Source organism: Sceloporus undulatus, chromosome 3, assembly GCF_019175285.1.
Source record: "Sceloporus undulatus isolate JIND9_A2432 ecotype Alabama chromosome 3, SceUnd_v1.1, whole genome shotgun sequence".
Lineage (NCBI taxonomy): Eukaryota > Metazoa > Chordata > Lepidosauria > Squamata > Phrynosomatidae > Sceloporus > Sceloporus undulatus.
Window position 1 is genome coordinate 67,770,395 of NC_056524.1, and position 26,592 is coordinate 67,796,986.

The 26,592-nt window shown below is 38.8% G+C and overlaps 2 protein-coding genes across 4 annotated transcripts in view; both read left to right on the forward strand.

Moving 5' to 3' along the window:
- MORC3 (MORC family CW-type zinc finger 3) overlaps window positions 1–4,726 on the forward strand; it is a 42,173-nt gene extending 37,447 nt beyond the window's left edge. For both annotated transcript variants that reach the window (XM_042458360.1, XM_042458361.1), the window contains 2 exons: window positions 2,644–2,807; window positions 3,492–4,726. In XM_042458360.1, the coding sequence (XP_042314294.1) occupies window positions 2,644–2,807; window positions 3,492–3,645 (318 nt within the window). In that variant the 3' untranslated portion in view covers window positions 3,646–4,726. The remainder of the gene's footprint in view (window positions 1–2,643; window positions 2,808–3,491) is intronic.
- A 4,495-nt stretch (window positions 4,727–9,221) lies between these two features.
- Window positions 9,222–26,479, forward strand: CHAF1B (chromatin assembly factor 1 subunit B). 2 transcript variants are annotated; one of them, XM_042461107.1, is made up of 14 exons: window positions 9,222–9,359; window positions 11,361–11,487; window positions 11,647–11,779; window positions 15,739–15,856; window positions 16,562–16,665; window positions 17,511–17,607; window positions 18,024–18,108; window positions 19,624–19,717; window positions 20,904–20,973; window positions 21,061–21,152; window positions 23,353–23,509; window positions 24,318–24,737; window positions 24,965–25,059; window positions 25,683–26,479. In XM_042461107.1, exons 2-14 carry the CDS (start codon window positions 11,362–11,364, stop codon window positions 25,790–25,792), a joined length of 1,701 nt encoding a protein of 566 aa, XP_042317041.1. In that variant the 5' UTR covers window positions 9,222–9,359; window position 11,361; the 3' UTR covers window positions 25,793–26,479. The 2 variants fall into 2 exon arrangements, with proteins under 2 accessions (XP_042317041.1, XP_042317042.1); XM_042461108.1 differs by lacking the exon at window positions 9,222–9,359 and adding an exon at window positions 10,425–10,940.
- The last annotated feature ends 113 nt before the right edge of the window (window positions 26,480–26,592 follow it).

Consider the following 26,592-nt stretch of genomic DNA (forward strand, 5'->3'; position numbering starts at 1 on the left):
CTTGCAAATTTGAATTCATTTAGGTTAATTAGATGATTCCTCACTAACTCCTTATCAATAATGATTTGTAACCCAGATCCCTTGCTAAGGTGATTGCTGATGCATAAAAGCACACAATCCTTTTGTGAGGGAAAATGAAGCAAAATAGGTTCTGACCAGTTCTGCTTTTTCATTATGATATGCTGGCATTTTACCATTTTTATGAGCAGCGTTCCCACCATTTCCTTCATCATTCTCTTACTTTGAACCAAATTAAATATTAGTAAATCAGACAGTTGCATATGTAATTTGGTAAACAGAGTTGGGAGATCATTACATATTCTAGATTTTGAGTCAGTATTTCTTAGTTCTTCACTACATTATTTCAAAAGGTCTGAAAAATATGAAGTAGCATATAAAAATTCGTCCACATTTCCTTGTTAAGTATCTCAGTGTTCAGAACTGCTGTGCTGCTGAAGGTGACTTATGCACACTTACAGCCTGCCCACCCCAACTAGGGGCTTGCCATCTCCAGATTAGAGCATCCACAGATGGCAAGCCCTAATGGCTCTAGTGGTGGTGCATGCTTGTGGCCACAGCAGCACTACCATTGAAAACTAAGGGACTCGAGGTTCTGCAGTTTTTGGCATCCGTAGAGGGGTCCAGAATGGAACCCCTGCAGATACTAAGGGCCCAACTGTATTAGGTAAAAAGTCACTAAGTGCAGCAGTTGCATTAAAAAACGTTATGTGTTGATGTTCCAGGCAAAATACTTAGACTATATCTAAAGAAATTTGTTAGATTTGCCAGTGGATTTTCTGAGCTCTGAATGAGAGGATCGCCATACCATAACAGACTGTTTTGAAAACATTTTAATTTGAAAAGCTATGTGGCATAGTGCCTATTGTTTTTAGAGCCTTCTTGTGGGTGTAGAAGTTCATTATGTCCTTCTTGCCATTATGGTTTTAGGCTTGGAATAACAAGCACCCACATGATTTCCCCAGCCACATGTTGACTGACAGGACTATTAATACATAAATGATCTGCTTTGAGGAGTCCTCATCTGAGTCCCACCAGAAGGAACAATACACTATGAGATGATGTAGGAGAAGGGCTCCTTTCTCACTAGTTACAGTGCAGTGATTCCACTTTAAATGCCATGGATGAATCCTGTGCAGTTTTGTGCTTTGCAGTGCTTTGATGAGGCACTAAAATTCTTTGGCTGAGAACTCAGAATCCATCTTTTTCAGTCTTCCACAAATGCACTATTCATAGTTTCTATAGAAAGGAGGGCAGAGTAGATTACCCTTGTGGTTCCTTCCAATTCTGCAGTTCTTCTAAATCAGTTATTTTGAAATTAACATGTGGTTTATCTATTATTATTATTATTATTATTATTAAGTGATAAATGAGGGAAATGTCTGTTTTAAATTGTCTTATATAATATTCATGAGTCCTTGATTCTCTCACAAAAGTCAAGGTATTATTCCAGGAAGAACTTCATTTACTTGCTATATCTTTCTCATGTCAGGCTCTAGAAGGCATTACACAAAACTCTGAAAGAGCAGAAAATCATGTTGAAAGACAAGCTGAGAAATCAGGCTTCTGCCTCCTTTCCCATTTAAAAATATAGAGATCATTCCAACAAAGGTGAAACCTGTGTTCTGCCAATTTCTTCTCCAGAAGTATCTCTCAACAGGTTTTATTTATTACCATTAAATTCAGTGTTACTTGTCTATAAAGACACTTTGAACCTACTCACAGGAATATCAAGTGTGTTGAAAAGACATCACTTTGGAATCTAAAACTTAATTTGCTATTATCCAAGCCCCCTGGAACATGTAACCTTAATATATCTTTCCTTCAGTATGATAGACCTGATGTTTACTCTAAAATGTTGCAATACTTCTGCTTGGTGTTGTGTTCCTCCAAGACATTTTTGACTTACGGCAACCTTAAGAGAAACCTAGCATACAATTTTCTTAGTAAGTTGGATTAAAGGTTTATTTGCGAAAGTTTTATTGCCCTGTCACATGCTTAAGTAATGTTTATTTTCTCTGTGTGTGATTTCCATGAGCAGATTCTGTATCTCATATATGTTATGTAATAAATCTTCATTAGAATTTTTAATCTGTTTAATAGGTGTGTTACAGACCGCCTGAAAGCGGCGGTCTGCTGGCACCGCCGGCTGCTGCGTCCGGGAACTGCAGCGGCCAAACCGCGCGGTTCCCAGACGCAGCAAAAAAGAAGCCCGAAAATTGTGCTTCTTTCTGCGCCCCGGAAGTGGCGCCGCGAGGCGCTAGTCACACACTCGCGGCATCACTTCCATCGTGTGATGTCTGGACACTATGCGTCCGTGACGTCAAGATGGCGGCGCCCATGTGGAAGGGTGCCGCCATTTTGTATGGGCACAGTCCGTACTAGGGTTGAGGGGCATCTAGAATAGATGCCCCTTTCTAACCCTAATACGCCCCTTCCTAACCCTAACAGGTACTTTCGGCGCATGTGTAACATGCCATAGTTTATAATTACACTGCATTTGATACCTATTTGTTGCTTAACAAAGATGGAATTGTTTAACTGCTAGGCGTGCTTAAGAAATACCAAAGTTTTGAACTTTTCAAAAATACAGTTGTAGGAACCTTTTTTTTTTACCCATTTCAGATCGAACTACTGGAAATGGAAAAAAATCAGATGACTCTTCAGTGTGAAGAGCTAAAAGCAGAAGTCACACAGTTAAAAGCTTCAGTTCCACAAGTGGTAACACATGCAAATGATCCTGTGGCTGGTAATCTTGAAGATTCTGTAAATTTTTCTGATGGGGAAAGGTACAAATTGCTTGCTATTTTATCAGAAATGTAGATGTAAAAAGCTTGTTGGGTGTTCCTCACTATCAGACACTTCTGTCTACTCCATTGTGAATTTTACCTAAAGATTTCCAAAATTTCAGCCTTCAGAAAACAGTTTCAAGGTTGATATCTATCAAATGAAATGCCAGCATATTGTAGAGAGTTCTGGACCATGAACAACCTATTAGAAAGGGAAGGAGAACCATTCCAAAAGGTGAGGTAGCACTGGATGATAGTGCCACGAAGAGGGCCTGGGAACCTTAAAAGTTTGGGTTGAGACCAAGACAAAGCCCCACCATTCAAGTAAAAGATGGAGGACTGGGTAGATCTTTAGTTTATCCACAAAAATAGGATTGCATTTTATTTCACAAACTGAAATTTCATGTTAATTTGGCTTGTTGGTTCTACAGCTAGGAAATGGTAGAAAAACTCAAGTCGTAAAACTATGTTTTAAGTTGTTCAATATACAGAACATTGACAATGTAGGTTTTGCAACAGCACATATTGCCTCTTTATTATTTTATTATATAATACAGTGACAGAAGTAAGAATGAGAAAAGAAGGATGAAAGGTTTGTTGGCAGGGAGAGTGATTTAAAATACTGAATGTATATGTGCCATACATAGAATTCTAACTAATGTGCTCAATATTATCTTTCTGTAGCCTGAAGCTGAGATCCCTGAGAGTTAATGTGGGACTGCTGCTAGCAACAATAATGCCTGATCTTGATTTGCAGCAAATGAATTACGACGTTGATGTGGTTGATGAGATTCTCGGACAAGTTGTAGAGCAAATGAATGAAATCAGTAGTGCTTAATTTTCTCTCCTGCAGTTACAACATAGTTTGTTCAATCGTCTGGGTTTTTTGAAGTTTCCAGTCTGAACGGATTATTCATTTTATGGCTAATGTAATCCTGAACACAGCATTTGAAATCATGAGGTTATCTTTTTAAGCTGTCGGTAACTGCCTCAAAGAACCCATATTTTTGGGGGGGACTGCAACATTCATGGAAGGGAAATAGTCTTTTCCTTCCCTCCTCTTCAGTTGTTACTAGCCTCAGAAGGAAAAGTCCCATTGTCTCCAAAAGAGAAAATGTTTAGATGCCTGTGAGACACTGACTTCTGGAAGGAAGGATTATGTTCATCACCATGTTTGAAAAAGAAGAGGTTAAATACTACATGCCACAGTTTACATGAAGAAATATGGGTCACATCTCTTAACAAAAAAGGCATATCTGATTTCACCCTCATTCCAAATGCAGCATTTATTAATCAGGACTCACCACAACTGCATTGGGTCAATTTCAACATTTCTTACAGATGTGTTTAGTTTTTATATTGTATTCAGGAGTTATACACAAATGCTATATGCTGCTGTATGCCTTTTTTAAGAGGAACAGTGGCAAGTAGAATTTCCCCCCAATAACTAGTATTTTTTAGTGGCCTATGAGTATTTCTAAGCTTTGATACCTAGTAATGTATTATAACACTATTTAAAAGTATTGCAACATGATTCTTCGAATATAAGGTTACATTTGTTTAAAAGGTATAGAAGTTTATGAAAAATCATGTGGCTTTAAGGAGTTATTTTTCCATAACCACCCCCCACCCCCCAATATTTTAATGGCTTTTCTCATTACTCATTACTGTATTCTTCAGTACCTGAATGTACTGTAAAGTCTGGGTAAAAGCTTGTCTGTATGGATAATATTATTTAAATTTATACTGTACATTTACACTTTGAATGAAAGTGAATAAATGGTAATAAGTTTTTATTTACAAGAAACAAATCAAAAGATGTATATTTTGTACTAAATGGGGGGCATTCTTGTGTTCTGTGCAACACAAAAAACAAGCAAATGCAAAGTTTTCCTGTAATAAAAAATCCTCATAATCTACTTTCCTCCCAATTTGTTTTCTTCTGTGAACACTTTTCTCTCAGTTCAAAGAAATGTGTGACTCTTCCAGCATGCCAGGAAATTTATATATCAAAGTGGTCTAGAACAGAGATGAGTTTGAACATCATTTCTGCTGTCCCATTGGGAAAAGTCAACAGTACAAATCCCTGGGCATACCCAAGATAGCTTGCTGCAGCAGGACAATAATTCTTTCACAGGAGTTTAGCTTCCTGGTATCGCTGAAGATGGAAATATGAAAGGTTCGGCCACTGACTCCCAACTTCAAAACTCTCGAAGTACTGTATATACTCATGTATAAGTCTAGAAATTTTAGTCAAAAAATTGAACCCAGAAACCTAGGTCAACTTATCCATGGGTCAATGTAAATACTATACTTTAACTCTTAATAAGAATGGAACCATCTTATTAAGAAAGGCAAGAGAGCAATCTGTCCTGGAAGCACTGACCTCCCTCTACTTTCTCTTCCATCCAGCCTTTAATGTAAGCCAAAACAGTTATGCCTGCCATAATTTTGTAGATTCTTTGGCATTGTTTTCCTTTGCTTCATCATTTAGATTCTTTTTTATGTGTCCCTAAGTTTTACCCTTGACTTATCCAAGGTTCATATCAAAATCCATAATTTTGCCCCAAAAACTTGCCCTCAATTTATACATGCGGTTGACTTATAGTCAAGTATATATGGTAATAATCTGGTTTAAAATTTGTTATATGTAACAAGACATTGTTAGAGTACTGTACCATGTCCTGCCTTAAAGCATTTTAATAGGGCAGGTTTTTTCCTGTTACTGGGTCCTTGTTATACAGTATCTTCAACATGGGCTTAACAATAATGTGTTCATTTCTGTATTTTATTACATTGATATCTATGAGATATAGTTTTCTAAGTACCAAAGTACTGAATCAAATTAATAGGACAAAACAAGTGAAGCAGCAATTTCCAGTTTATTTATTACAATCTTGCAAGAAGGGGTGGCAAGCAAGCAAGCAGGCACACACACACACACACACACAGTTTTACACAATATTTTCTGTTACGATATTTTTATCTCAATTTTCATTGCATAATGTACAAACTCTAGAAACTCCCATTACATGAGTATTCTCCACACGTACTTCATACTACTTCATACAATCCATGTTCATTTAGTCATCATACTAATATTCATATCCTTATTAAGCATGTGCAGAAGAGAAAATTTCGTGAACTTTTATTCACCCTAGGTTAAAAAAAAAGTGTTCCTGGCAATTAATGAGAAAGAAGCTCCCTTATCTACTGGTTCGACTCTCCTTTGCAAAGTTGTGCTTGAATTCCAGGTGCAAACAAGAAATTTTCTGTGAAGATTTTTTGTCTTGGTATAATTGCTACATTTATAATGCAAGTCTAGTTCATTATTTATTTTTAAACAGAACACTAGCCATTTTAGTAGTCTTAATATAGCCATAAAAATTCAGTTTGTTTTATAAAATAACTAAGCCCAGCATACTTTATAAGCGTAACTAGTTTATTACCAAAAATATAAACCACGCCCTTTATTCTTGCAAAGCAATGTATAGAAAAGTGTTCTATATATTTAGTAACTTAAAAGTCCAATATACTTTTATAAAGTGAGCATGATATGAAAAGCTTATCTGAAAACTATTTCTTCTACTAACACACACACACACAATATTCCCTTTCAGTTAAAGGGCCTCAGCCTTTGACCTTAAGACTAACCATTTCAGTAATTATGCATTTTTCTTCTAAAGTTAAAGGGAAAAAACTTCTAAGGTTACACAAGGTTTAGCCTTTTGTCCCATTAGATATATTAATTATAATAGTATACATGTATATATGTGGTTCCTTATTATTTATATGTGTAATCATAGTATACGATTATATATTCTTTAGGGCAGGGGTAGGCAACCTTTTTGAGCTGGGGGCCGGGTTGCTGTCCCTCAGGTGACTGGGGGGCCGAAGCCAGGGGGTGAAGCTTCCACCCTCCGGGGCGGAGCCGCATGCCAGGGGTGGAGCTTCCACCCTCCGGGGGCCAGGCCTCCTCCTCTTTGCCGACCCCTGACGGGGCCCCAGGCCTCATCAGAAGCCAGCAAAAAAGCCGGTGGGGGCTGCCAACGCTGGAGGCCTCCCCCTCTTTGCTGGTCCCTGACAGGGCCCCAGGCCCTGTCAGAGCCTGGCAAAAAAGCCGGTGGGGGCCGCCAGCGCTGGAGGCCTCTTTGCCGACCCTTTTTCTGTCGCTGGGGCCCTCCAAGAGGGCTCCGGTGGTGGCAGTGGGCCTCTGGGAGGCCCTTTTGCTGTTGCCAGGGCCCTCTTGGAGGGCCCCAGCGAAGGCAACCAGCCTCCCAGAGGCCCCCTGCCACCACCGGGCCCCTCCTGGAGGGCGCCGGCGAGGGCATCGGGCCTCCCAGAGGCCCGCTGCCGCCGTCGGAGCCCTGTTCGAGGGCTCCGGTGGCCACAGCGGGCCTCCTAGAGGCCTCGTGTGAGACTTAGCCTCTAGGCCGCCGCCATTTCCCCCCAAAATGGCGGCAAAGTCTCGTGTGACCTTGCCGCCTTTTCGGGGGAATGGTGGCGCCCGGAGCAGCGAAAAACCGCAATCGGCAGCGGCAGCCAGGGGCTGGCCGAAATGCCTCCACAGGCCACATCCGGCCCACGGGCTGGAGGTTGCCGACCCTTGCTTTAGGGAAACTGCATTATACTTGTTTTATCTTTGTAACAGTTGTAAGAGAGGGATGCAGTGGCTTAGTGGTTAAGACGCCAATTCTGATGATTGGAATATCTGCAGTTCAAGGCCCAAGTGCTGCATGTTGGGGTGAGCTCCCATAACTAATCCCAGCTTCTGCCAACCTAGCAGTTGGAAAGCATGCAAATGCAAGTAGATTAATAGGTACCACTTCGGTGGGAAAGTAACAGCATTTGGTGTAGTCATGCTGGCCACAAGACCAGCAGAACAATCCTTGGATAATGCTGGCTCTGGCAGTGGCTTATTAACAGATGAGTACTGTCACTTAAAGTCGGTTACAACTAGACATTCATGTCAAGGGACTACCTTTGCCTTTACCTTTTTAACAGTTCTAAGAGTTAGGCTGAAGGATGATGACCAGCCTAATGTTAGTAAGCTCCTGGACAGGGAGGATTTTCAACTTCCTTGTCTTCATCTTACACATAATGCTATTTAGTCAACTGCCTTAGGACATTAGCTGCCTGGGGACTCTGTTTCTCTTTGTACTACATTGCTTGTGTGGCCTGGAATTTTAACAAGGCTAAGTTTATCATTACTGCCCATGACTGGGAATACCTGGGGTAGCCATCAAAGGTGTGTAAATGCACCCTTTGCCTACGAAACATTATGCTTGCATTTCTAAAGGGGTGACACCACTGCGCCTCAAACATCTGCATTTTGGCAGAAATGCGACCCTTTAAAATGCTGAAGAAATAGGATGAATGGGTTGAGGCTCAGAGGAAGAAGGAAGGAAGGAAGGAAGGAAGGGGGGAAGCCAGGATTTTTTTCTTCTTCCTAAATTGAAATTTTTAATTTAAAATAATATTCTTTTTAAATTGTATTTTAACAGATTTTCACTTTAACCACATGAAACTATGTATACGTAAATACATTTAGGCTGTGTGCATGATATGGTGATTTAAAGGTATAATTTTAATTTTGTTAGTTCTTTATGTCACAACTATTGCCATGACATTCAGCGATGTAGAGGAATTACGATTTGGGAGTAACACGACGAGTACTAAAAGCATTACTAAGGATTCTGTATGGAGTGGAACAGGAGGAGGCGGGGGACCAAACATCCTCCTTTTCCAGGACATGCCCTGCATATCACCTTCTGTCCAGGAAGAATTCCAAGACGTCCTCCATTTTGAGCATGACTAAAGAAGCATGTTAGTGTTCTTAGCTTTTATGTTGTGAGTACTACATTTTTCTTGACTGTCCACATTTTGTGGTGCCTTGTCCTACTTTGTGGTCACCCTGGGATAAGGTCAAGGGAGGGTGACCCCATGAACTACCACACTAGGTGACACTAACCCTATGACTCCACTGCTCATGTGTGTCAGTGTGCCTGCCCTGTGGCCCTCTCTTCCTGTGAGCAGTGGGGGGGGGTGATATTACACTAACTACAGTAGGTTACTGCACTACACTCTTACAGCGCTGCTATTCCACTTTTACTGCTGGTCTTGCTGCCTGCTGTTGCATTCTGGGATTTGGAGTTTAAACGGGGGGCGTTTAGACTCCTCAGTCAGAGAGTTGTTAGGCCTCGCTGGACTACAAACCCCAAAATGCAACAGGAGGCATTAAAGTGGAACAGCAGAGGGTAGTTATGTGGCTGCTGCTCTCCAAGGCCCTGGGGCAACCCACTCTGGGGCCACCTCTGTGAGAAGGAGAGGCCTATGCGACTGGGAAGCTGATAGGGAGCGAGGGAGGCGGCCCCGCAGGTGGCGCCATTTCGCCACCAGCCCCGAGGAGGAGGAGGAGAAGGAGGAGACAAAATGGCGTCGGGCTCCTCCTACACGACACCCGGCGCTTTGAGTGCGCATGCGCGAGCGCGGGAACCGGCGCTTGGGTTTGAGCGCAGACTGAACTATCTGGGCGCCTCTTTCTTTGCTCAGGTAGGCGGCTGGGCGGGAAGGGAAGGGAGGGAGAGGGGAGGCAAGCAGCGATGGGGGAATCCGCCTTCTCCAGAGGGAGGATGGGGAGGGGAGTAGCCCTTGGGTTTGCTTTGTGTGCCTTGCAAGCCGTTCCCTACTTATGCCCCCCCTCAGTCACACTCTCTCAGCCTCAGGAAGGCACCCACTGGGAGACTTGGAGAGTCAGCCCCTCTCAGCCCCAGAGGAAGCCAAAGGCAAGCCTCCTCTGAAGAAAAATCCCATGATAGAGTCATCGTGGGGTCTTCTTGGCATCTGTCTTCCTCTCAGGCTGAGAGAGTGTGACTGAGATGGTGGCCATAGGGTCATCATGGGGTTTTCTTCTTTCTTTAGCAGGTATTGCCTTTGCCTTCCTCTGAGGCTGAGAGAGTGTGACTCTCAAGGTCACCCAGTGGGTTTACATGGCCAAGCCAGGGTTTGAACCCTGGTTCCCCAGAGTTGTAGTCCAACACTTAAACCACTACACCACACTGTCTCTCACTAACTCATGGTGTGTGTGCATGTGTTTGTTGCGCACCTTCAAGTCATTTCTGACTTGTGGCAACCCTAAGGCAACCTTATCATGGGGTTTTCTTGGCAAGATTGGTTCAGACGAGGTTTGTCACTGCTTTGCCCTGAAGCTGAGAGAGTGTGACTTTTGCTCAAGGTCACCCAGTGAGTTTCATGGCCCAGCGGGATTCGAACCCTGGACCCATGGTCCAACACACAGTCCACTGCACCATGCTGGTCTGGAAAATCAACATGCAAAGGGACCCTTGAGACTAAGGTCCAAAACACACTGCAGAAATAATCCAGTCTGAGATTGCCTTAACTGCCCTGGCACAATGCTAGGGAATTCTGGGAACTGTAGTTTTCTGATACACGTATCCTTCTCTGACAGAGAGCTCATGTGCCACAATAGACTACAGTTCCCAGGATTCCCTAGCCCAGAGCCACAGCAGTTAAAGCAGTGTCAAACTGGATTATTTCTGCTGTTTGGGACCTAAATGATAGAGAGATGTTGGTAGCAGCAGCTTTCATATGCCTCTTTCCTCAAATGCATGTTTAAACAGTTTAGTTAGTTACTACTAGAAACATTATACATCTTTGCTAACAGAATTCAAAGACATTAGTCTGGAAAATCAGCATGCAAAGGGATATTGCAGCATTTTTGAGAGTTCCTGAAAGGTTTGGATCCAAATGCATCTGAGGGAGGAGGCTCAAGTCTGCAAAGGCTCATGCTAACAACTTCTGCAAGATCCCTTGGCAGACTAATTTCTCAGCAGTGCTTTCTTCTTCATCCTCTGTCTAGCTGAAAGTTTGTAAGCAGGACCTTCATTGGGAGGATATCCAAGTGGGGCTGGAGAAACACAGACTTTTGGTGTCAGCTTGCAGCAGCATGTCTGCAGTAAACTATTCAATAAGCGTTTGAGCTGGGACAAAAATAGGATTCTTCTTAGCTGATCCTACTGCAGCTGTGTGTGCATAACTACAATAGGCACGTTAAACAGCAGCTAACTCCAGTGAGCATGTATGAACATCAAAACAGAGGAAGGGGGCAAACAGGTAAGCTGTCATCACCAGCTTCTAGCAGGTTAAAAAAACATAGATAACTTCAGTTAAAATGATAAGAATAGTGGAGACTAGTAAAAGAAAATTTCACCCCCTCGATGCTCTAGAAAGTTCAGATGTTTTGTTACTTATGAAAGGCTTACCAGATCTGGTTCCGTGTCATATACATATATTGTTAGTGTTGAAGAAGTTTGCCGAAGTATTGAACTTTTCTTTTTTCCCCTGTGATATAGGAACCTATCTCTATTCTTTCAATGTTTTTTTCTGCCTTTGGTACCAAATTTTTCATTAAACAAGTAAATGTCCAGGAAATTATTTATTTCGCTAACTGAGGTATACCTGTAATTGGGAAGAATCTGGAATGACAAAATGAAAAGCAACATGTACTTTAAAATTTATATTTGCTTTATAAAGGATGAAAGTAATCACTTGTGAAATTGCATGGCACAATAAAGAGCCAGTCTACAGCTTAGACTTCCAACATGGAACTGATGGGGAAATCAATAGATTGGCCTCCGCTGGAGTGGACACTACTGTTTGTGTGAGTTTTCTTTGCAGTGTTATACTGTGGATTATCTAATGTTATTCGGTTCATGCCAATTATTGTGATAACCATTAGCAGAATTAGGGATATGTGTTTCATAGCATTCAGGATGACAAGGTTTTGAGATGTTCTATGACTGCCATCTTTTATAAATAGATATGGAAGGTAGAAAAAGGACCAGATGGAAAAGCAATTGTGGAATTCTTGTCCAATTTAGCTCGCCATACCAAAGCTGTGAATGTTGTGCGTTTTGCTCCGAATGGTGAGATTCTAGCATCTGGTGGAGATGGTAAGTGTATATTTAAATTTGCATACAAGTCAATTGATTATATATTGATTTTGTGAGAAAAGAAGCTGACATACTATATATATATATATAAATAAAATGCACAGATATAGGATGGGTGACACCTGGCTGAATGAAACTACGTGTGAAAGGGATCTAGGAGTCCAAGTAGACCACAAGTTGAACATGAGTGAACAGTGTGTTGCGGCAGCTAAAAAGGCCAATGCTATTTTAGGCTGCATCAATAGAAGTATAGTGTCTAGATCAAGAGAAGTAATAGTGCCACTGTATTCTGCTCTGGTCAGGCCCCACCTAGAATATTGTGTCCAGTTCTGGGCGCCACAATTCAGAACGGACATTGAGAAACGAGCGTGTCCAAAGGAGGGCGACAAAAAATGGTGAAAGGTCTGGAAACCATGCCCTATGAGGAACGACTTAGGGAGCTGGGGATGTTTAGCCTGGAGAAAAGAAGGTTAAGAGGTGATATGATCACCCTGTTTAAATATTTGAAGGGATGTCATATTGAAGAGGGAGCAAGCTTGTTTTCTGCTGCTCCAGAGAACAGGACCCGGAACAATGGATGCAAGCTGCAGGAAAAGAGATTCCACCTGAACATTAGGAGGAACTTCCTGACAGTTAGGGCTGTTCGACCATGGAATGCACTCCCTTGGAGGGTGATAGAGTCTCCTTCCTTGGAGGTCTTTAAACAGAGGATGGATGGCCATCTGTCAGGGATGCTTTGATTTGGATTTCCTGCATGGCAGGGGGTTGGACTGGATGGCCCTAGTGGTCTCTTCCAATTCTATGATTCTATATGTGTTTGCGTTCATTCACAAAGGACCATGAGCATTTTAACAATATTTCATCCAACTTATCAAAACCAACATTAGCAGGCGAGAACTTTTAAAGCATTCACTTAACATTCAGAGACATAGCTATGTTAGTCTAGAATATCAGTATACAAAAATGTATTTTAGCACAGGTAGTGTTAAAGGTGCTACAAGATCCATTTGCATATTCACATAGGAGTGACAGTAGATACTATTCACTATTTAAGAAAAGTAAGAATATTTTTAAAATATGAGAAATGATGGCCTAAATTAAATGTTAGCCCTGCGTAAGCAAATGAGTCTTGCTAATCACAATTCATAGAATCATAGAGTTGGAAGAGACCGCAAGGGCCATCCAGTCCAACCCATTCTGCCATGCAGGAACTCACAATCAAAGCATCCCTGACAAATTAAAGACCTCCAAAGAAGGAGACTCCACCACACTCCAAGGAAGTGTGTTCCACTGTCTAACAGCTCTTATTGTAGTTACTTACCAGTTCCTCCTAAAGTTGAGGTCGAATCTCTTTTACTGTAGCTTGCATCCATTGTTCCAGGTCTTGTTCTCTGGAGCAGCAGAAAACAAGCTTGCTCCATCCTCACAATATGACATCCCTTCAAATATTTAAACAAGGCTATCATATCACCTCTTAACCATCTCTTCTCAAGACTAAACATACCCAGCTCCCTAACTCTCTCCTCATAGGGCATGGTTTCTAGACCCTTCACCATTTTTGTCGCCCTCCTTTGGACACGCTCCAGTTTCTCAACATCCTTTTTGAATTGTGGTGCCCAGAACTAGACACAGCATTCTAGGTGAGGCCTGAGCAAAGCAGAATAGAGTGGCACTATTACTTCCCTTGACCTAAACACTATACTTCTATTGATGCAGCCTGGAATTGCATTGGCCTTATTAGCTGCTGCATCACACGGTTGACTCATGTTCAACTTGGTCTACTAAGACTCCTAGATCCCTTTCATACATAGTCTCATTCAGCCAGGTGTCCCACATGCTATAGGTATGCATTTCCATATACAGTATATATTTTTTGCAGTACTTTACATTTCACTGTGTTGAAATTCATTTTGTTATCTTTGGCCCAGCTTTCTAATCTGTTAAGGTCATTTTGATTTGCCCTCTGGGGTATTAGCTTTTCCTCTTAATTTGGTGTCATCTGCAAATTTGATAGGCATACCCCCTATTCTTTCAATTAACCTAGGTCTGTTGATTTCATTGAGTAGTTATGATTAATATTCAGTGTAGGCCTTTGTTTTAATTAACATATAGGAGTTACAGAATCAGGCAGTTATTTGTAAAACAAAATATATTTAACAGTTTGATTTCAAAATATTTAAAACCTGTCAAATGTATGGTTTAATTTGTCTCATTAGTTCAAATAAGTGTTGTATTTTCATTTTGTTTATTTTGTTTGTTTGCTTATTATCTCCTGACTTGAACATTTGAGGTGTGCATATTTCTATATACAGTATTTAGAAACTTAAAGCCTACTACATTTTTTATAAAATAAGCATGATTTATGTTTAATTTAAAAAGCTTCTTTTAAAAACTATTCTATATTCTACTAGGTTGTTTTCTTTTATAAAATTCCCTTTTTAATTAAAAGGCCACAGCTCTTGACCTTAAGACTAATCATTTAAGTAATTATGCATTTTTTATTTCTAAAGTTAAAGGGGAAAAAAGATTTAGCCTTTTTGTTCCACTAGATATACGTTGACTATAATAGTATATATGTGTTTTCTTACTATCTATATATGTTATCTACTTACAGTATATGATTATATAGTCTTACATGATTTCTATTCTAACTTGTTATTAAACCTTATGTGTTTTATTCTCTCACATTTTAACGCAATTCGGAGTTACCAAAGACTCATAATCATTACCTTAATAATAACAATTTAAATAGTTAAATTTAACTGAAACAATAACATATCTTATGTATTCTTGTATTTACTTTAACTTCCATGTTTAGATGCCAATGCCATTATAGGTTTTCTCCTCCATGGAAAGAATAATATGATAAACCTCAGGCTATACACATAAAGATCCAAAGACATGCAGAGTATTCTACTCATAAGATTTCACTTTCATTTTTACTGCTTGCCCCACTGTCCTCACACTTAACTTCTTCTGCAAGCGTCACTCAACAATCTGTTCATTGAATATTTTGAAGTTTAATACTTAATATGTAAGGGGTTGATTCTGTGTATTTGCAAAACAATGGGATTGGGATCTCTGCAGATACAAATTCACAGTTTTGAGAACTGTCAAGTTACCTTTGGAAGAGCATGAAACTGTGAATGGATTAATGGAATTCATTTACCCAATTTTTTAAACATTGCATGAATAAACATTTCCCCTCAAAAAGCATTTAATTTTAAAAATCTGATTTAAATGTTAAAAATCCATTTTTAAAACAAACATTGATTTTTTTTTTAATCCACCCTGGTTTGATGATCAACAACCAAATTGCTTGATCAGCAATACAAGGACATCCAATTACAAAAGTTACACTCCATGTTTTTAGGTCTCTTGCAAATTTTAAAGTTTTTTTGTGTTGTGCAGTCCAATTTTCTCCCTGTCTGTTCAGAGGTAAATGCTATTGAGCAGTGGGATGTGCCCGCAGCTAAAGTGCGTAGGGTTAGCCTAGCTCCATTATTTGTGGCTAATGGCTGGAATATTCTGAGATAGTTGAAAGCCAGAGTAGTATAGTGGTTTGAGAATTGGACTATCATGCTGAACACCAGGTCAAAATCCCCACTTGGCCATGGAAACCTACAGTGTGACCTTGACCAAGTCATGCTCTGCCAGCTTCAGTGGCAAAGGCAAACCCACTCTGAAAAAAAATATTGCCAAGAAAACTCTGTGATAGTTCAACTCAGGCTTGCATCTTTCTGAGGTCGCTAAAATGAGTACCCAGCTTGTTGGGGGCAATTAGCTTACAGTTGTAAACCACTTAGAGACTGCTTAGTGCGGTATGAAGCGGTATATAAATGAAGCTGCTATTGCTATCAGTCAGAAATGATGTGCAGATATACAACTAGCAAGATGATGAAGTGGAATATGTTCATTGCAAAGAAAAAAAGTATTATCTCTGAAATTATTTTTTATAGATGCTGCAATTTTGTTGTGGAAGCTGAATGATAACAAAGAGTCAGAGCCAAATCCCTTTCAGGATGATGATGATAATCAGCTGAACAAAGAAAACTGGACTGTATTTAAAACCCTAAGGTAAATTTTCTTTGTTTTTAGTGAAATTTCAGTAAAAATCACGTCTCAAAATCTTTTAATTTTATTTTAACTGTAAGCGATTAAGTAGAAATATGTGGTTTAACTGCAAGACTTGCTTAGCTGTTGGAACCATAATCAACAGCAAAACATTCTAGATCTGGGATGTCACTTTCCAGTGCAGAAAAGCAACCTATTTCTACATATCCAGCCCTCCGAGTCCTACAGTCCTTCAGATTCAAGATGAATGAGAAGTAGTGACATTTTTAAATAAAAATTTTAAGAACAGAATAGAAAATTCAAAAGAGACGGGCAAGAATTATAAGGTTTATGAATGTGGCTGTGATAAATACGTTAATATAAATTTACAAAATGTCCAAAATACATTTGCTTAAAGCTGACATCTGTAAAGTTCATGTTTAGGTGTAACTAGAGCATCATTCTGACCACTGAAAGATGAATATTTAATGCTCATCTTTCTACCTTGGAGTATATGTCTTTTAGCAACAGTAAAAGACCACACTGACCCTCGGTGAAGTTCCAAATCTCAGGGGTATAATTTTTAAATAATGTGATTCTACAGGGATATAATTTCCAACAAACATTTGTAAAGATTACAGTTTCTCTGAGGATATAATTAATATAACAACTGCTGGTAAGAAGGCTGTCTGTCTTATGTCATTGCCTTTTTCATTTTCTGGATTACAGAGGTCACTTAGAAGATGTGTATGATATTTGTTGGACTCCTGATGGAAATTATATGGCCTCTGCATCAGTGGACAACACAGCTATAATGTGGGATGTCAATAAAGGTAATTGCTAAAGTTCTGGAGTTGCAGACTTTCCCTTGAAGAATTTACACAACCTTCTTTTCAGTCCCTCCCTCATAAACTAGTCACCATTCTGAATCTCAGAGTCCCCTTAAAACAATCCACTCTTCCCAGACATTCATACATAATATCACTGAAATAAACAAGTTTGAATAGTTGGTTGGTTGGTTTTTGATGGTTGCAAGATGTCAGGGAGAAATGTTAAAACATATTGCTGAGGTGAATTGGACTTTCCTTTTTTCTTTCTGCACAGTTATAGCATGCTCATTTGGTGTGGACAGAAAAGACTGAGACAAACACTGAGAAAGAGTATAACATCAGGTGTCTGGAGAAATCAGTTACAACTGTTCTACAGACAGAACAGCTGCTGGGTAGCACTTAAAGCCTTTGGTCTGGAAGCACCCTCAGTTTCCAAGGACATTAATAATAAATAGGATTTCTGTACTGATCAGCTAGCTGGAATTCCTCTCTAAAATGACACAAAAGTACAATTTAAGATAGAAAATAAAATAAAGCACCTCAGCCCAACTTTAAAACTTGGTGTATGAAATACTAGTTTCTGTTGTCTAGGAAATATACAACTTTACTCTGATTTTATCTGTGAGAATCTTTCTAAAATCTCATTACTGACAGCTCTGAATAAATTAATGATTGTTTTGAACAAATCGAGTTGTTTCATAGGCTGCTTATTTTTTAAGGTGGAAAATTGTATGTTTATTTTAGACTTGTAAAAATGAATGAGAAAGAAACTGTGAAGTACTGGTTACAATTAAAACATTTTGGCTTTTTTGTCATTTTGAAAGGCAATCTGCTCTTTTTATTCCTAGGGCAAAAGGTTTCCATTTTTAATGAGCACAAAAGTTATGTGCAAGGAGTAACATGGGACCCTGTAGGGCAGTATATTGCAACTCTTAGTTGTGATAGGTGAGTTACTGCTCCTTTAAAAATGAGATAATCCATTTAACTATTTTGCTTTTGTATTATGTTTTGGAATATTAAAAATGCTTTTTTTCTCCCTTCAAAAATGGAAGGCACTGAAACATGTTACAGTGCAATTGATAAATCTACTCAAGTAAATTCCATTGAGGTCAGTGGGAATAATTCCTAGGTATAGAATTACAGCCTTAAGCACCTATTTGTTTAAACACTGCTTCATAGCAGTTTTCCCAGACAAAATGCTATGAATTATACCATTCAGGCCACTGCTATTTTACTTCTTTACTGCTATCCTATACCTTTTAATATTTTGCCAGCATATTTTTCAAATAAGATCTCTTTTAAAAAATTCAAATAAGTAAAGGGAGTTTGACATTCATTGTAATTAACTTTTCCTTTTGTAGAGTACTGAGAGTATATAACACACAGACCAAGCGAGTAGCATTTAATGTTACCAAAATGCCATCAGGCGGAGGAACTGAAGGAGAGGTAAGAAATTTTTGGGGTTTGTTAACAAACAAAAATTTCTGATGGGAGAACCTTTGTGGAGGGAGGGGATTGGATATCATAATTCTGAAGTTATTGTCAAGGGCGGGTTATACACCGCCAAAAAATATGTATTGAATACGTATTAGGGTTAGGAAGGGGTGGTGCTTCCGCACCCCCGTAACCCTAATGCATATTCAATACGTACAATATGGCGGCGACCGTTCCACACGGCCGCCACCATATTGACGTAACGGACGCTCTGCATCCGCACGTGGAGCACCGGAAGTGACGCCGCGAGTGCACCCTTTGGCACTTGTGGCGCCTCTTCTGGGGCCCGAGAAGGAGCGTGATTTCCGCGCTCCTTCCTCTGAGCATCCAGGAGCCCCGCGGTGTGGCAGCTGCGGCTCCCGGACGCCGCAAGCAGCGGCGGTGGGACAGCGCTGCTTCTCGGCGGTATATAACCCACCAATATGTACATGCTTGTGGATCAGAAGTGAGGAATGGTTGGCCTTCGAGATGTTTTGGAATACATCTCCCATGATCACTAAGTATTCCCTGTGCTGGCTGGCTCTTCTGGGATTTAAAGCTGCTATGATCTTCAACAACAGAGCTGCTGCCCATGCTAGGGCCTAAACATTTCCTTTTGGGAGTGATGGAGAGGCAAACTTTCTCTGTAGCTGCAGCCACCTTGTGGAATTAGCTCCATGCATGAATTCCTTGGAGATGTCTTTGTGGATTGTACGAAAGGGGTATAAAGTTGTAAACCACTTCAGCATTTTATTGAATTGAGAGGTGATATTTCTAATGAATAAACACATAATTTCAAAATATCTAGAGGACCCCTGATCAATCATTTTCATTGTTTAAACCTTAAGAAAATCCTGGTATCAGCTGGATGCCATGAGCCAACACACATGTGTGAGCATGCATGCATGCACCAATATGAACATTCTTTGTGTATGCACATACATACAGTACATAATCTTTCCACTTCTCCACACACACACTCTTTCCAAGTTGCACAATGAAATAAATAAGAATACTATAGAAAATGCTCTGATCTTTCAAATGAGTGGCTCCTCAAATGTTAAATTTGTTTGTTTGTTTGTTGTATTTATACCCACCCTGCTCTTCAGCCACAGAAGCTCTCAGAGCAGCTTACAGATAGTTCATTAGACAGTTCCCTGCCCTCAGGCTTACAATCTAAAAAGATATGACACAAAAGGAGAAGGGAATGGCAGAGAGGAAAGGGAATAATTCCAGCAGTTCTCCTCTCCTCTCCCTCTGAGGCCTGGACCACAGCAGATAAACTGGAAGGAGAAACTTCTTACTCTGGCTAGGCCTGATGGAGCTGGGCCTGCCTTTGCTCCCTCTGAGGCTGGGTAATGTCATATGGCATGGAGGGAGGGCCTTCCTTTTACTCTGCTCCTACTCTGATGGAGCTGGGCCTGCCTTTCATTCCCTCTGAGGCTGGATGATAAGTGGATTTTTCTGAATTGTTGCCAAATCCTTTAGGTGAAAAGTTATAGAATGTTTCATGATGACAGCATGAAATCATTTTTCCGGAGACTGACTTTTACTCCTGATGGCTCTCTGCTTCTTGCTCCTGGTATGTGTAGAAATTTTAATTCCTTTATACAGATCTGCAGTGGAAAATGGTACAAACTGCACATATCTTTATGTAGAGAGATATTGTAGCACTTTTGAGACTAACAAAGAAAGAAAGAAGCATTTGGAAGAGGGAGTAGACTTAAGTCTACAAAAACTCATGCTGCCAACTTCTTTCTTTCAGTTAGTCTCAAAGGTGCGACAAGATCTCTCTACATATTGATTCCACAGACTAACACAGCTATATCTTTGAATTCTGCACATATCTGTGTTAGCATTTGTTGCCAAATGCATTCCTACCTTTACCCGCTTCTTTTATGTGTTGTTGTACAAATATAAAGATTAATCAAACAATTTGCAACCAAAGTATTTCTGCCTTGATAATATTGTGAATAAAGTGCCTTAAAATTAAGCACAAAACACATGAATAAAACTTCTTTTTCAAAGAAGTTAAATTTGCGAATCCTTGGAAATCCAGATTATTTATTCATGTTTCATTGGATTCTATTAATTTTAGTTATACATTTGTTGGTTTGTTATATAAAATGAAACAGCTAGAAATAATTAAATCTAGTGTCATTCTTAAACACTTGGGGCTAGCCATTTTTGTAATTTGTGCTACTAACCTACTGCTTGACTTCCTCATCTCCATTTAATGTGTGTTGGAATAGGGATGCCATTTCTTTTAAATCATTTCAGCAGAACAGATATGATTTAAACCTTCCCACATTAGTTTTGTTCTTTTCCTCAGTGCCCAAGGTTTGGCTGTTATGCCTTAGAGATATTTGACTCCAATTTAGTCTATCTTAATTTGTATTCTTATAGTTCTTTTAGTGATTTCCTTCACATTAGAAATGCATGCTCAATGTAACAGAAGAACTGTGTGAAATGTTCAGTATATTCTAGGAACTTCAGGAAAATATCTTACATTCATGTATAGCCACAATAAAAATACACAAATGATTACGAATTGGTAATATGCATTAAACATCTGGCATTGTCCACTATTGGGCCCCTCACTACATTCCTTGGGGGTAAAAATCACACTGAGTTGTTGGAAACCTGAAGTCACAATCCAAGAGAACCTGAGGTTTTTGCTATATATAAGACTTTGGGGAGCTTTTAATTAAGCAACAGGCTGAAGAATTATGAGCAAATCTAACATTTTGGCACTTTAACTTTTTCAGCAGGTTGTGTGGAATCAGGAGAAAATGTAACAAACACTACTTATGTGTTTTCCAGAACAAATCTAAAAAGGTATAGACTTGTTACAGATGTATGTGCTTATAATTTAAAGGCATATTCCAACTGCTATTTAACTAAAAGATTACTGTTTTTTATTAGGCCTATCGCTCATTTACCTTGCCCTGGGAAGGCAACTTTAGCCGTTCGTTGTTGCCCAGTCTACTTTGAGCTGAAACATGTAGTTAACAAAGGTATTGTAAAACCTTGGGAAAGTATATTGCATTTTAAAAGTATGTTAAATTTATGTCAGAGGATATGCTGTTTTATGTCTTTAGTCTTTTTGTGATTATTTGAGGTATAGTGCTATATCACTAATGTCAAATTGTTACTTCATATGCCCTCTAATTCTATCTTTATATGCCTCTGGTATTTCAGTACAGTTTAGCATTAAAGTACTATTTTAAGCATTGTTCTCTGACCTGTAGCAACTCACACTGAAGACTGTTGTTGTTGTGTGTCTTCAAGTCGTTTCTAATTTTTGTGTGTCTTCAAGTCATTTTCAACTTATAGTAACCCTAAACTGAACCTATCACAATGTTTTCTTGGCAAGACTTGTTCAGAGAATGTTTGCCTTTATCTTCCTCTGAAGCTGAGATCATGTGACTTTCCCAAGGCCATCCAGTGAGTTTCCATGGCCCAAGCAGGAATTCGTACCCTGGTCTCCACTTGTAGTCCAGTGTTTAGACCACTCCACCATGCTGGATCTCATACACTGAAGATACTGTACCTTTCATAAATATGGCAGATATGCAAGTTTAATATTTTGATGAAGAAACTTGTATAAACTACATTAATTTGAAAAAAAACTAGGCAAATGTGCTCCTTCCTAATGAATACCATATACTCTGGGAGAAAGAATCTTTCTAAAATTGTTTATCATGGTAACATATATTCTTAACCTTAAATAAGGTTAACGTTAAATAAACCTTAAATAAATAAACCTTAATTCTTAAATAAGTACCTCATTTGAAAGTATGCAGTACTTTCAAAAAATTAAATCCAGAACTTTCATAGACTGTAAGTCACTTCAACATACAGGTTGAGTCTCCTTTATCCAGAATTCTGAAATCCAAAATATTCCAAAATCTAAAACTTTGGGTGATTGACATAGTGACACCTTTGCTTTCTGATGGTTACACAAACTACACAAACTTAGTTTCATGCACGAAACTATTAAAAATATTCAATAAAAATACCTTTGGCCATGTGCAAAAGTTGCTATATGAAACATAAATGAATTTTGTGTTTAGACTTGCATTCCATCTCCAAGATAGCTCATTATGTATGTATATTTATGTATGCATATGTATGTATGTATGTATGCAAATACAGATATTCCAAAAACTGAAATCCAAAACACCTTTGGTCCTAAGGATTTTGGATAAGGCAGACTCAACCAGTAATTCACTTTATCTGAGCATAAACATTACAAAGTTAAATTTTAAAAATGAGTAAAAGGTATGAACACTTCCAAAAAAACTATCTTGAACTTGTTACATTTATATCCATATTTTATCCAAGTCACTCAAGGCCACATACATAGTTGTCCTCCATATTTTTAATCTCACAAAATACCTGATATGGTAGGTTAAAAGATAGTGACTGGCCCAAGGTCACCCAGAGAAAGTCATGGCAGATTGGGGCTCTTAAATTCACCTCATGCCAGGAATTGGGAAAGTTAGTTCCAGTGTTTTGCTGCCATAAAGCCTTCCAGGAAACCCCCAAAGCTAGTCTTCTAATCTAGTTGGATCTAGGGAAGATTTTTTCAGTAGTGGCCTTACCACAGCCTCTTTTAGACAAGCTGGGAACCTGCCTTGCTGTAGTGAGACATTCACCACTTCCCTTACCCAACTGTCCAGTCACTCTCTGGCTTCTTTCAACAGCCAAGATGGGCGTGGGTCCAGTATGCACATGATGACTCTCACCTCTCCAAGGATTGTATCCATGTCCTCGGGTTGCACAAATTGAAACATATCCAATAACACTGGACAAGCAGGGGCCAAGATTTCTCCCGAAAACTATATATTGCATTCTGAAAGTCCAGGAAACTTTGATACTAAAAGCTCCACTTGTTCTTTAAATGTGTGGTCCTATACATATTATGCTACTTTGCTAGGATTTTTTTCTGATCTGCTTTTTTCCTTCAGTGGGAATATATTGGATGTACTGCTGTATACATGTGGAAAGCACCATTAGATTTTAATCCTCTTATGGGTTTTTAACTGATCTTGTGGCAGTGGAGTGTTCTCAGCTTTTTCTTTTTAAGTAGCATTCAGAACAAGTCCTCACATATTTAACCATATTCTGAATTGCTGAAGTGAGACAATAGTGTTGTAGAAGTCTAAATAAGAAATGTTCAGGGTTTTTAATATGATAACTTTTTGGTTGTAGAGGAAGCTTCCCAGAAGACTGGCCTAATAAATCTTCCCTATCGTTTGGTATTTGCTGTTGCTTCAGAAGATTCTGTGCTTTTCTATGATACACAGCAATCCTTTCCTTTTGGTTATGTGTCTAATATACATTACCATACTCTGAGTGACATTTCATGGTAGGTAATTCATAACCTCTGATAGCTTGTAACAACAGGCTGCAGTATCTTTGATATAATGACAAAAATACATAGTAAAAATCCTTCTGACTATCTTAGGTTAGCATTTTGAGCACTGTAAATTATGTTGTAAAGAGGAGCAACAAATGTGGAATCTAATTTCAGAATCTGTCAGAGTATTGACTTAATACTGACAAGGCAGAATGTATCCTGTAAAAGAAAAATCATATTTTTACACTGAACTTTTTGTGCAAAGTAAGCAGAGGATGAACTTGGGTTTTGGTGTTGCTGCAAGCCTTTTGTTTTGCATTATTTTGGACAATGGTATTAAAATAATATTTATTATTGCTCTGAAAACTATCCTTTATTCAGCAGGTAAATCAATCTAACAGGAGCAATAGAAAATGGCTTTCTATACAAACATAGGATTTCAGACTGCCTTTTTGTGTTTGGGGAATTCTCAGTGTTTCTATTCACTTAGAAATATGGTTTGTGTACCACTTGTAATAATCTTATAATTATTTTAAACTTGTCATTGCTAAATCAGGAAACTTTGTTTTATATATTTTATTCCCATCGTCCTGTTGAAAGGATTTCAGTACATTTAAAAAGTCTGCTGAAAGTGGTGGTAAATCTAAATCAAAACTGGTCATTTTCAGCAAAATAAATATAGCCCACAATGAAACTCCCTTTCTCTATTTAAAATAACTAATTAGGTTCAATGACGTTTAAAGAATGTTTTCATTTTTTTATTAATGAAAAATAACTGAAGGAATTAAATTGTTTTATTTCCACAAATGAACATTAGGTCCAGTGATGGCTCTTTCCTTGCTATTTCTTCTACGGATGGATATTGTTCTTTTGTGACTTTTGAAAAAGAAGAACTTGGAATACCACTGAAAGAGAAGCCAGTTATAAGTGTCAGGACCCCTAACACAGCAGAGAAGAAAGTGAAAAAGGGTCTGTCTCCCAGTGTTGTCTCCCCACCTCCCAAAGCAATGGATAGCACTCCTCCTAGTAGGGCTGCGGACTCTAACAGCCCAGCTGTGCCATGCAAGACTTCAGTGAACAATAGAGACTTACCCTCAACACCCGTTATAGTTAGAAATGACACCGTGTCTTCTCCAGAAAAGAAAAAGCCCAATCCCCCATCAAGCCATAGTTCAAAAATAAGCCAACCTAGGAGGATTACACTTAATACCATACAGACATGGAGTAAGACACCAAGGTAAGCATAATATTAATTTCCAGAAAGCAAATGAACAGATTTCTTTGATGCTAGGTTATAATATCTGAAATCAAGGGGAGGAAGTGCAAAAATGAAGAGCCAAGGGAGGAATAACAACAGACATGGCGTTGAGGAAAATGGGGCTAGAGAAACCTAGACATGTTTGTGGAAGAGAGGTGATTTCCAAAGTAATTTTTCGGTATTGTATTTTATTTATTTTTATTTAGGAGAGTTGCTTTGATTCCTCTAAAGGCAGATAGTTTGGACTCAGCTCCCTTGAATCCAGTCTCTTCAGCATCTTCCACAGAAATAGTCCAACATGGTAAAACAACTTGCTGTTGATAACCTATTAAGTCTCAACTTAAGTCTCATATTCTTAAATGCTTTTGCCTCCATTATGTTCTGATTCTGCCTGACCCTTTGGTCCTGGTTGCATTTTATTTTATTTTGTTTTAATCATTTTTATTAAACCTAAACACAATCACAAACACTTATAATACATTTTGTCGAAATTTGTGAAAATAAGTGTGGTACTTTTATTATGCTTTTCATGCATAGAGACAATCTAAAATACAATGAGGGGAAGTCAGTAGTATGTTTATGTTTTTGTTTAGTAAAGTTTGTTTTGTTATTGTTTGTATATGCTTGTTAAATATATAAACAACATCAACAAAACAAAATTTAATTAACAAAGACACTTCCTCGATTGCATTTTAGATTGTCTCTATGCATGAAAAGCACAATAAAAGTACCTCTTTTATTTTCACAAATTTTGGCAAAATGTATTAAATGGCTGTAAGAAAGTTCAAGGGAGAGTGGGGTTTGGGTTGCGTTGGGTTAGGTTGGGGTTCTCCCCCCCCCTTTTTTTTTGGCTATCCTTATATTTTCAAAATTCACACACATTTTGATTTGATTGTGTTCGATTTTATTTTCTTCCAATTTCAGAGAGACCGTCACCACCTGAGGACCCATTGCAAAATCCACCATCACCTAAGCGCCTTAGAACTGATGATGTTCCCATTTTTGACTTAATGGAAAATGAAAAGAAAGTATAAAATCACTGAAATGCTGGAGTACTATAGAAGCCTTGCCCACCACAGTACACTTGTGAAACACTTTGCCTGCAAGTTAATACATTTGCCAAAACAACATCTTAAATAGTTGTTGCTGTCCAGAGCCGTATCTGCATAAAGCACTGCTTTGTGGCAGGGAAGTTGTATTAACCTTTGTCCTTACATTCTAAGGAAAATGTCATATTTGAGAGTCTGCAGTGTATATGTGTGTCTTATTTCAAGAATTGGTTGACTAAGTTTCCATGGGTCTGTCTAGCAGAGCAAAGACTGCCTTTTGAAGAAAGAGAAACTTTCATGATTTAGCTAATTTGTGTCATGCAGTCCCACAGAGCTTTATAAAACTAATACATTCTCTCCCTTTCAGATTATTCATTTGGGCAGTGTTTACTTAATGTATTATTCATGTATTATTCAGAAATAAGAAAACCCAAGGCACCCTCACCTTTCAGTGGGTGATTAGTCTTTCAAAAACTTACTTGGTTCAGTGTCTGTACAGGTTCATTCTGTGTGGTGTAAACATGAATTCTCACACTTCCACTGATATGTATACTTCAATTTTTTAAAAAGATGTCATGGTGTTGAAATGGAGTTTTTAGCATTTACAAAAGTTTCTATGTTACTAAGAATAATGTGTACATGTAGTGTATAGAATAAAACGTTCAATATTCATACTGTTTTCTGTTTATATTTTCACTGGTGTTTCGTTTCAATCATTCTTTTATAATTCCCATGAATTCTGTTACTATCTAAAAGTAGGTGCTCAGAATAAGTTATGGATAGTG